The 11,892-nt window shown below is 41.7% G+C and overlaps 1 protein-coding gene across 4 annotated transcripts in view; it reads left to right on the top strand.

Moving 5' to 3' along the window:
• sorcs1 (sortilin-related VPS10 domain containing receptor 1) overlaps positions 1-11,418 on the top strand; it is a 239,168-nt gene extending 227,750 nt beyond the window's left edge. For 2 of the 4 annotated variants that reach the window (XM_079553284.1, XM_079553283.1), the window contains exons 24-27: positions 3,705-3,804; positions 6,096-6,201; positions 7,219-7,376; positions 10,280-11,418. In XM_079553284.1, coding sequence (XP_079409410.1) covers positions 3,705-3,804; positions 6,096-6,201; positions 7,219-7,376; positions 10,280-10,344 — 429 coding nt within the window. In that variant the 3' untranslated portion in view covers positions 10,345-11,418. Of the gene's footprint in view, positions 1-3,704; positions 3,805-5,463; positions 5,556-6,095; positions 6,202-7,218; positions 7,377-10,279 lie in introns of those variants that run through there. The other 2 variants (XR_013792708.1, XM_079553285.1) reach the window with 2 other exon arrangements.
• The last annotated feature ends 474 nt before the right edge of the window (positions 11,419-11,892 follow it).

An 11,892-nucleotide genomic window follows, 5' to 3' on the forward strand; every position in this document is an offset into this window, starting at 1 on the left:
ACAAATACAATAATGCATTTCGGAGCCACTTTCCGGCTTTTGTGTGTAACAACAGCAGCAACACCAAGCTGCAACCTTTTATTTGTCCAGCAGATGTCAGTATTGCCACACCAAACAAAGCCTGCCTTGGTTTGTGACAGAATCTAGTGTAGCACTTGCCTGAGGAACACCAACAGTGAGGATTTCTGTTGCCAGAAATTAACAGGATGTGACTTCTGAGAAATGAGAGAAATGATGTGCAGATACATGCCAGTCCAAGGGAAAAATGTGATTAGTCATACAAAAGTGCATATAATATTCATATCATGTTGAAGTTGGCGTATAAGGCAGATGAAGAGCGGTGCTGTGGAGATGAATGTGAATTTAAGGGATGGTTTTGTATCGTTTCATTTATCAGATTGTAGCTTTATATCCATGGGTTTCAGTCTCGTGTTTTAATGCTAAGAACTTGAGCATGATCATTCAATTCAACAGTCCTAATTCTTCATCACCTGACACCTTTGGATACTGTGTTTGAGCTTGACTTTGAGGGCTTAGAAAGGAAATGGATGAATATACTTTCATGCATGAGTTTCTTTTTATTTGCTGTCTGGTCATCTAATATACAACCAAAACACCACTACAGCAGCGCCCAAGGAAATGGTGACCACAGTCTTCACAATACAATTAGCCACTTTCTTGAGCGGTCCTTGCCCGTTGCTCCCGAGGTCTTCCTCATCACTGGACACGTCTGCTTCGTGATGGCCCCCGGTGTCGTAAGACGTCGACTCCGAATCAAATGCTTCAATTGTGCAACGGCAACGGTTGATGTCGACATTTTTGCAGAGATTTGAAGCATCCACTATCTTCCACGTGCGGCGTTTGTTTCCCAGGTTGCCGTTTGAAGTTTCCGGGTTGGTGGAAGTAATCTGGCTCATGCTAACTTCCGGGTTGGCGATTCTCATTAGGGCTTGATTGACCGTCATTGAGGCCCCGGCTTCTGCGTGGTACGCTCCTCTTTCTCGGCCTTGTGTGATGCCATGAGCCACAATATCAAAATGTTTGTCTGCATCATCAATAGTGGGAAGGCTTTTAACGTGGTTTTCCTGCAGCTTTCTTTGCAGTGTTTCGATTGTGACTCTTGATCTTGGAATCTCTGCATCTTTTCCTTTAACGTTCCTCATGTTGTTTCTTGATCTGCCGCTGCTGCAGACGGAAGTTTTCATTTCTGTCTTGGCCTTAGCGTTGACCTCTCTCTGCAGTTTAAAAATCTCTCTTCTTGTGTTTCCTGGTTATCCTCTCACACTCCTGCTGAGAAATAATTGAATGATGTAATACATGTTGCCTGGCTGCTCGAGGACATTGTCTTCACTTGGATTCAGCGGTTTAGACTTGAAATGATCCAATAAGTGAGCTCTGCTGCACTGACCTTGATTGTAGAGGATGATCTGAGTAGCTTGTGTTGCAGCTAAAAATTCAGAGGTGGACTGAAAGCAGATGAGAGAGTTGTTTTTGTGATGTGTTTTGATTTGAGTCCATAGCGACGTCAATGTGCTATGTTTCTCCAATTGCTTTTGATCCTAACGTACAGTTTGCAAGGAACTCAGGGACGCTTTTTATAATTCTGTAGTCCGTTCAACATATTTTATACCCACATTAGTCATCAAACATTACAACTTAAGAGTGATCAATATGTTCTTGGCTGTGGTCAACCCATCGGCGATTGTAAATGCAAAATCTTTACACACCCCTAGGTCTCTAGATGAAGGAGAGTCGGAAGGTTGTAAAGTGCTTGATGTGCACGAGCTAAACCGGAGTTTATTCTGAAAAGTGTTAAATCAAGGCCTAAATAAATGGCAACATTTCCACATTGCTGTTATATGCTCATATTCATGAGATTCCAAGATCAAGAGCCACAATTGAAACTATTATGTATATATATATTGATGATGAAAACAAACATTTTGATATTGTGGCTCATGGCATCACACAAGGCCGAGAAAGAGGAGCGTACCACGCAGAAGCCGGGGCCTCAATGACGGTCAATCAAGCCCTAATGAGAATCGCCAACCCGGAAGTTAGCATGAGCCAGATTACTTCCACCAACCCGGAAACTTCAAACGGCAACCTGGGAAACAAACGCTGCACGTGGAAGATAGTGGATGCTTCAAATCTCTGCAAAAATGTCGACATCAACCTTTGCTGTCGCACAATTGAAGCATTTGATTCGGAGCCGACGTCTTACGACACCGGGGGCCATCACGAAGCAGACGTATCCAGTGATGAGGAAGACCTCGGGAGCAACGGGCAAGGACCGCTCAAGAAAGTGGCTAATTATATATGCTCATATTCATGAGCATATAACTATAACATATTCATCAGATAGCCTAGTATAGACCATTGTCACGCCTCATTTGAAAGCTAAGACCGACAAAACTCATCAAAACGAATTTTGCTCGTGCAGCATTGTGACTTTTTCCATTGCTTTTTTGTATCGTTTCATTTTTGCCACTTTTTCGTCACTTTTTTGTTGCATTTTTGTAATGTTTTAATTGATTTCTTTCTCATGTTTTCATCAATATTTTTTTTATGTTTGTGTCGCTCTTTTGTTGCATTTTCATCCTCGTTTTTGTCTCGTTTTATTTGCTATTTTGAGACTTTTTTTCAAGAAGCTTTTAGATTTGGGCAAAGCCAAACTAGAGAAAGTGTGCACGGTCCAGGCAGGGGATGTTAAATTAATTAATAATTTGGCTTTAAAAGGCAAAGTTTAAAGAGATTAGCTGCAAGTTGGTCATTTTATACTCACTACTGCCACCTCAGGTCTTACATGTAACAGCAGTCTCTATATGAAGCTCGTGCATGACGGCACTTCGTACCCGAAGTAACCACTTTTTGAGTGACAGTGCAGGATTTTAGAGGCAGTTGTGGTGAACAGGTCTGAGCTCATTCTACACATTAGGACATGGCTGGAACATGTAGACAGAGGAAAATACTTAGTTTTAACATTTTTAAACTCCGTATAGTCCCTTTAAATTATGTCCTCAGGAGCAATGTCCTAAGGTGTGAGCCTAGACCTGTTCACCACAACTACCTCTAAAATCCTGCACTGTCACTCAAAAAGGTGTTAATTCGGGTCCGAAGTGCCGTCATGCACGAGCTTAATATAGAAGCTGCAGTGAGAAGACCTGAGGTGGCAGTACTGAGTATAAAATGACCAACTTGCATCTAGCCCCTTTAATGATAAGGTGTCTCAAAACTGAATCAACAAATGTAGCCCATTACACCTAATATTTAAAGAAGTGAGTTGCAATCTTGGGAATTAGGATTGCCAAAGTGTCATTGTGCCTCGAGAGCTTCTGATAAGGTTTATATAATAAGCATAATGTCATACTGTTCCATGTATTGGTCTGTCTTACATGACTTGCTGTTGATTCTTACACACAAACTTACCGTAGCAGAAGCAGCGCGCATGAAAGTGCTGTCAAGGGCAAACATGATTTGAACGCCATTATTTTTCACCTGACATTAACAAATGAATCCGTGCAAAGATTGATCAGGACTACAAACTAATTTGCTCTCAAATGTCAGGACTATGTTGATAAATGAAGCGGTAGAGACAGATGAGCCTGAAGTTAGATGAACTTGGGCGATGACCTTTCTCTCCTCTGTACAATTTGTGTTATTATTTTCAAACGTGCCTTTTTTTTTTGTCTTTGTCTTTACAGTTGTCTGAAGTTTTGCTCAGCGCCTTAAATCAAAACCTGGTCCAGTTCACGTTGCGGCCAGGTGTCCAGGTGACGGTGTATGCGGCGCACTTATCAGCAGGTAATCACACACACACATTTATGCGTCTAGCAGTGGTCAGTGAGAGCTTGTTCTCAAAGTCCAAGCCTAATTCCAAAGGTTCGGATCTCTCATTCATGCAACGGCTAAATGTATTCCATCCGATCCAAGTTTTTTTTTGGAATTTCCTTGGACCGTGACCTTACTAACAGAAAACAACACTTCCACTCTATGACCTCTCCACACAATGTGAGTGTGATGCATAATTGTAATGTTCAATCTCATGAATATGCAATAAATACATTATTTTGATACATTACATTCCATTTAATTTAGAGGTGCATTATGCAACTTTTTATGAGGAAAAAAAGTTGATATTTTTATTTAATGTTGTAGTGACCCAGCAGCTGTATGAGTGGTCAGCATGGTGACAGCCTCTACAACGCCCCAGGATCAATTGTTTTGTAGGTTTGTTGACGGACCCTCTCACCAGGAAACTGACAAAACAAGTCATCCTGGAGCGTTGTAGAGACCACAATGATGGAAAGTAAACATGCCATGCTGACCACTCATACAGCCACTGGGTCACTACAAGGCCAAATACGCACATATATCAACTTGTTCTCTGCATTAAAAAGTTGCATAATGTACCTTTAAACAAAAATCATGAGCACATTCTTTCATTTGGCTAAAAAGACATAGGCACGCACATCGATGGCCGTAAAACCTGCGTGCTGGAGCCAAAATAAGATTACAGAGATTGAAAACCATAATATGTGAGGTTTCGGGCCTCATCGTCGTCTGATGAAGGGCATGAGGCCCGAAACCTCACATATTATGGTGTAAGAAACAATTAAAAAAATGGGGTGCTTTCACTGCCGTGCGGACCCTCACTTTCAATCTCCACATTCTTTCATTGAACTGTGTCAAAACAAGATTTCAGAAAACAAGACTTAAGCCGACTTTGCTCTGCCCGTCAGATTTTAGAAGCTAAGCAGGGAAGGGCCTAGTTGGTACTTGGATGGGAGACGGTTTGGGAACACCAGGAAGCCTGGGTAAATGTAGTGAGTGAGTTAGTGAGTGGTTGGTGGTGATCGGAGGGGCCAATGGCGCAGACTGTCAGCCTCGCTTCCATCAGTCTACTCCAGGGCAGCTATGGCAACAATAGTAGCTTACCACCGCCGAGTGTAACGTGAATGAATAATGCACTGTAAAGCATCTTTGAGTGTCCAGAAAAAGCGTTATATAAAACCAATGCATTATTATTATTATAATTAAATGGCACAATATTAATAACATCCAGATAAAAAATGAACTTTTAAGTTACCATCCATTTTTGTTTTAGTGTTTGTTGTGTCTTCTTCCTCTATTGAACTGCATCACCTGATGTTGTGATCATGACAGTTTGGAAATACATAAATGTAAAGGCCTGGAATTGCTTTTATCAACACAGTCTTGTAAAGATAAAATTAATAACTCCTTGAAAATCAATAAACAGCCGCTTCATCTGCATGGAATGAGACGTCCACTTTGCTCTGTTAAGCTTCGGCTGAGAACCTTTTTGTCGGTCTGACATAACGCATGCAAACTAATAGGCAACATTTATACAGTATAGACGATAGCCAGGATTATTAACTCTATTTGTCCCCCACGTAAACTAATCCAAGCCGCTCTGTGTGTGATTGGCTCCTCCCCCTTTAGCAACACAGAGACATTCAGAGAGTGAGCTCCGGTACAATGTGTGCCTCTTCCTTTTGGGGATGCTGCTACTGTCCTAAAGGGGCTAGATAAGAGTAAGGAAGTCCACACTACTGATCTTTAACTCGGGCCGTGTTCACATTTGGTCCACTTGAAGCGAATCCTGGGGGATTTTCTGGAAACACTTTAAATACCGCTAAAAATCAGTTTTAACAATGAAGGAGCCATGAACTCTTTCTTAAAACATATGTCCATCTAACAGGAACTCGTTAGTAGAGATTAGATTTCAAATGAACGGAGAAGTGCAAATATATATATTAAATCAACGGTTTGAACCCTGCCAACACAAAACAGATCTCATATAAATCTCCATAGAGTATCTGCCTATCGATATCGCTTTAGTCTGACTCTGGCGATAGAGCTTTTTCTGCGCTCTGTGAGCACAATCAAGACCAATGACCCGTGTGAATTAACCATATGGATCGAGTCCAGTGGACCAAGAAGTGTGAACACGGCCTCATAGAGGTGTTAAAATGGTATTGTCTGCTTGTTGCATGATTCTTTTTTAGCCTATACATCTTTGCCCTTTGGTGGTTATGTTGACGGTGATCTAGTTGTCTTCCCTGTCTCCGCAGCGCCCCTTGTGGACACGAGCGAGAACCACAGTGGATCGGCAATGCTAATGCTCCTATCAGTAGTGGTCGCGGGTTTAGCTGTATTTGTCATCTACAAATTCAAGAGGTAAAGTGTTTGTGAAATGTCATGAATATAGTCATCATCGCACAATGCAGTGAGAGGTGTCTGAGAGGTGTCTGAGCTCGTCTGGCCATTCCTGACAGCTTTATAAACAAAGGACGCTCACCGGGCTCGCACAGGGAAGCTCGGTATCTGCCTGTCAAAAGCTGATCGCTCAAACTCCCCCGATGCGCAACCGGTCTTTTGTTGGGTCAGACCAGGAGCTAAAGAAATGTCACTCAGCCTTCAGTTGCTATCTATCAATATTAAGCCCTTTATATCAGAGCGGTTGACCTTTCTGAAATGTTAAATTATTTCGTCTCGCCAAGGTGCGGTTTCAAGAGGAAAAGGGCATGAGAGGTCAGAGCGATCAGTAGGCCAGACGGGAATGAAACTGTTCAGCCATTGTCACACGAGTGGGGGATATTTTACATGCATCAGACTAGGATAATAGCTAATCACAATGGCATAGACCCATGTATATTATCCATAGAGAAGCGATTCCTGGGCTAGTTGCTTAGTCGTCTTGTTTCAAAACCTTTACAAACTCTTCAATTTGACAAGCTCTTATATTTTAAGTCATTTACATCCATTTTTAGTGTACTTTTAATTGCCATTGCCATAGATTGGTCCACTTTTTTGAGAAGCTTTGGTGACCTCAATTTGGGACCCGCGCCCAAAGTTGTCTGATGGATTTTGTGTGTACATGTGTGTGTTCAGTCATGTTTCTGCCATAAAACTGCAGAGCTGCTAATGCTCCTTCCAACCCTGACCGAGCACCTGGCTCATATGAGAGTTTACATTATTTACTGGCAATGAATGATGGCAAAAGAACAATTTTCTTATGCCGATTATCTATATACCTGATAACTCTAATAGTTCTGGCCAAGTCCTTATTTTTGTGTTAAATTCACAGAAATAATACCTCAAAAGCCAATCCCCCTTCAATGGTTGGTTCCCAGAGCGAACGCTGACAGCGCCAGTGTTTGTGTCCGTTTGTCTCACTGTAAATCTTTCCTCAAGGAAGATCCCAGGCCTCAACGTCTATGCGCAGATGCAGAACGAAAAAGAACAAGAAATGATGAGTCCAGCTAATCCAACAGAGGCCACGCCCACCTCACAACCGGACCGCGCGCCCTCTTTGGAGATACTGGACACTGCGTTCAACCCGCGGCCCATAGGTAAGTAAATACAGATCTATTCAAATCTAAAAGTAGATTTTATATTTGTAATTTGACTTTTTTTTTACCTGTCTTTTGCATTGTGTTTTGTCATCATGTCATTGTTCATGCGAGAGCCACTAAACTCATATTTTTGTTGTGTTTCTCAGAGGTGAAATGGGCCGACCCACTGGTGAACGATCACCAGGGGAGAATAGGTCCTTTGCAGCTAGATCAGATGGTATCTTCACATTTGGCATGATTAATTAACTACAGGGTGAATAAGAGTGGTGATTGACGAAATATTTGAAGAAGATGTATCTTGTCATCTAGAAGTCAAATTTTATAGGTTGAAGCATGAGAATCATTGTAAGTTGGCCATATGTGTAACAAGTTGGCCTAATTAGGTGCGTTATTATTTCATACCTGACAATTTCGGCTACAACTGTGGCCTTCCTCAGGGGTGTCACGTCACGTTCCTGCTGACAGCGCCATCTGCAGTCCAACTTCTTCAGAACGGTGTCTCAGGTGTGGGAAAGTTCGAAAGCATGCACGCGAGCAGCTAGACGACAAGCAGAACAGGAGCCGCTAAAGTCAGACCACTGCGAGGCTCATGTACTGAGACAAGGCCCACGTCATCGGCACAGAGCGCAACAAATATCACCATTGGATCAGGGAAGCCATCGAGATCCGGAAGAGCGCTCCTCAGACTGTGAACCGGGACAATGGGGCAGACTGACTTACCCACACCTATTACACAGTTCTTGAAGAAGCCGGACTGCAGGTGGCGCTGTCAGCCTGCTACAACAAGCAGGAAGACAGTGCCAAAAACTGTTTAACATCAAGTGACACCTCTGAGGAAGGAATAATGTATTGTTTTCAGCTGCTACCAATATTCTATAGTTTCAAAAAAATCTCTGAACATCATCTTTATTCATATCCATCACCATTCTGCACACCCATGATTTTGTTTTCCTTGATTCTTCAGTCTTTTGTTTGCTTTTTTCATTGCCTTTTCTTTGTACTTTTCTTTACATAAACTACTATATTTACTCTAACAGCATTGCTCTTCAATATGTCTGAAAACATCTCTTTTTTTTGAAATCTATATATTAAACCTTCCTGTTTAGCTATTTTGCTTTCACACCTGTGTCTTCAGCTAATGTAAATTTAACCACGGTGCGTTCATTGAGGGAGATGCGAATCTGCTAATAACATGTTTGCTCCAAAGCAGTCTCCGAGACTGTTTACAGCGCAGTGGTGGCTTTCCTCAAGTCTAATGCCTGGGTGGTTTGTTTACTGTAAAACACAGACACCAGGTGCACGGTGTTTAGAGGTTAAAATGGAAAAGCCAGGAGCAGCTGCATGAAGCCTGTGGCCTGTGTTGACAGTATGGGCCACCTGTCGTTGCAGTAGAAGAGCATAATAGTCATGGGTGACAACTATGCGACATGTAAGTGGGACATACCTGGCACAGTGGCTGAGTGGATAAGTGCACTGACGTTACAGCAACAATGCTTTGTTCCCCCTGATGTGTGGGCTCTATCTATATGGTCTGTAGGGTTGTTTCCCCCTGTCTGAGTGGGTTTTCTCTGGGCACTATGATGATGGCCCTGATGAACATGCACGAAAAATACAGATGGCATACTCAGAGGGCCTGTCCTGTCAAAGGGGAAGAAAGCCTGTAATGGGAACAAAAGTTGAGTCAAAATTGGGTCTTATCAAAGCATTCTCTGGAATTGATCTACCACTAAAACATGTACAATAGGCCAGGTTGAGTGAGAGTGTGTTTGAGAGTGCGAGTTGGGGACAACGGATTGAAAGTAGCCCATGGCTACAATTCAGCATGGTGTGTTTACATGCAGAGTCTCATGTACAGTATGTTCATTAACATGCACTATGCAGACCAAATGAAAAAATAAAGTCTTTTGAACCTGCTGTACATAAAGATGGGTCCTCAAATGCAGAACGGATTTTCCTTTGGAGACAATGTGTTTCCAAATGTGTGCTAAATGAGGTCCCAACACGCCACAAAGTGCACCTTAAACTTAATTGTATTAACTTGGCCAAGATTTTGAGACATGCAAGCATAGATAAAATATAATAAAGATGAGCAGGAGCAGATGACCATTCAGCCCCATTCATTGAAAAGGTTCCCGTCGTGTGTGAACCTTAATGGCCGTTCTGTCTCCTTCTACGCAGCTTGTGCCTTAAAAGGACAAAAGGGCGGGAAGCCCTGCGCTCTTGGGGTGGGCGGAGCCTCCACAGAGTTAACCACCCAGTTAATGCACTGAAAATGCTTCCAATTTTAGGGCTTTTAAACAAAAACCAGCGTGGTTAAAAGTATTTCACCTACCCCAGCATTGTCACATGGGTCATCGCGACTTTTAGAAAAATAAAAACTCTTTGGAGCCAGGCTTTTAAGCCATTATTGGGACATTTGAAGTCCCATTAGAAACAATGCTCCCAAGTGTCTCTTGGAGTCGCCCCTGGCCAACAGGGGGTGGTATTACAGCAATGTCAGCTCCCCACCATAAGGATAGAGAAGTGCGTTCCTCACCCATTGCATGCAAGGTATTATGTTTTCTCAACTATGTAGTGTATCTCGACACATATGTTCAGTACAAATGCTCTCGAGACATTTGGTTGATGACCTATTTTGGAATGGACATAAAGTAGATAAAAACTACATAAGCAATTCTAGATTCGCAAACTTACCTCACTGTACCCTGCAAACTTGCTGTTTTAATTTGCCGTCTTCCTCTCATTTAATTCCATGCATTTGTAGAGTGGGTGGATCATGAGAAACTAACTCAATACCCTGCCTCATGACCAAAGTCGCTGTGACTAGATGATGGATGATATCTAGTAGTCATATTTTCTAACATGTTGCTTTTTCCTCTCCTCTGTGTCGCCCCCTGCAGGATGTATGAAGCCTCATGTCCATCATGTGAAGTTTTCCACAGAGCTCCCCACATACATCGTCTAATCATGGACTGGATGCTGCGCTCCAGCCGTTTCATGGATATTTTTTTACCATTTCGGGACTCAAAGGTTTCGAGCTTTATACTTGTGCATGTTGGACCCCTCTGACATACTGTGCCCCGTTCACTCCAGGACAAAGACTGTGTACAGGCTCAGCTTTTAACACTTTTGAAGAGGACATTTATTTATAAAGACTGATGAATATCCCGACGAGGACTCCAGCATGACTTAGAGAAAGGGGGAAATGTACACAGTGTTTTGGTTTCGCTGACGGATCTCCTCTTGGTTTGCTGTTCGGTGAAGCAGCAACAGCAGTAGTGTATTATTTATTCATATAAATATACTTTTTATGAAATATGTGGTTAGAGTGAAAACACATTTATTTTGTGAATCATGAATGTCTATGTTAGAATATTTGTGTACTTAAATAACAGACGTTATATTTAACAGAAATGCTGTTATATAAATTGTAATAGCGTTCATCAAGGCATTTGGTCCATTGTCTCCAGAAAGATGATTAACGGCACAATGCACATTTTCTACTCACACTGCGTCATTTTCAGTTTGAATACAGTACACTACGAACAGTATCTCCCAGCATTATGGAGGAGTCTGTAGTGGCCTTTCTTACTTTTATTTCCTCCCCATAGTAAAAAGAAACTATAAACTGAAATTACAGATTTAACCTTTTACTTCTTGTATTTTCAGTGAATTACCTTTTTTACTCCAAATGTTGTATAAACTGAAACGTTTCAACGGATGTTTGCCAAATCTGTGTGTTTGAGCAATGTTTGTTTTTCCCTTACCAGAAATGATGATACCTTATTATTAAAGTCAGGTTTGTTCTTTCCACAAATCCTGTTAAATGTGAGCAAGTTTACAATAAGCTTAACATCAAATGACTGACTCAAACACAATCATTACTTGAAAAAAACTGAAGCAAAACATACAAAGTTAGGGAATTGTAACTTAATTGGCATTTAAAATTGATTTCTATTGGGATTCAAAATTGATTTACAACTTAGAAGTGATGCTCAAATATACGAGCCCTGCCACCGCTGTACCAGCAACAAATATTGTTTTGCTTTGGAGCCTCAAACGGTCTTTTAAAGCGAGGAAGAGATCAAAGGTAGGTCCTAGTCATAGACATAATAATAATAGACTGCGTGGGAAATCATGGCAGATTTACAAACTACCCTGCGCTGACGGAGCATGTTCCTAAAAAGGGCATAAGGGCGGGATTTTCAAAAAATGTACCTTACGAAAACCCGCCTGGTTTCTTTAGTGTAATTAACCAAGCGTTATCACAGGAGCAATATCTAGCTGTAGAAAGTTCCAATAAATTAGAAACCAGGCTTTACAGTTGCTTAAATCGTGTGTAAATTGCAATGCTTTCTAATGGAAAACTAGCTTGTTGTGCCACCCAAATATGGAGGTACGGCAGCAATGGTGGACAATGACGTCCCCTAGTATTGCGGTCATAAAGCAGTGGTAATAATCCGAAATAATTAAGGAAATAGAACTGATCTCGGTCACTCAGCAATTATATACA

This window comes from Gobius niger (assembly GCF_951799975.1).
Source record: "Gobius niger genome assembly, chromosome: 3".
In the NCBI taxonomy this organism is placed as follows: Eukaryota; Metazoa; Chordata; class Actinopteri; order Gobiiformes; family Gobiidae; genus Gobius; species Gobius niger.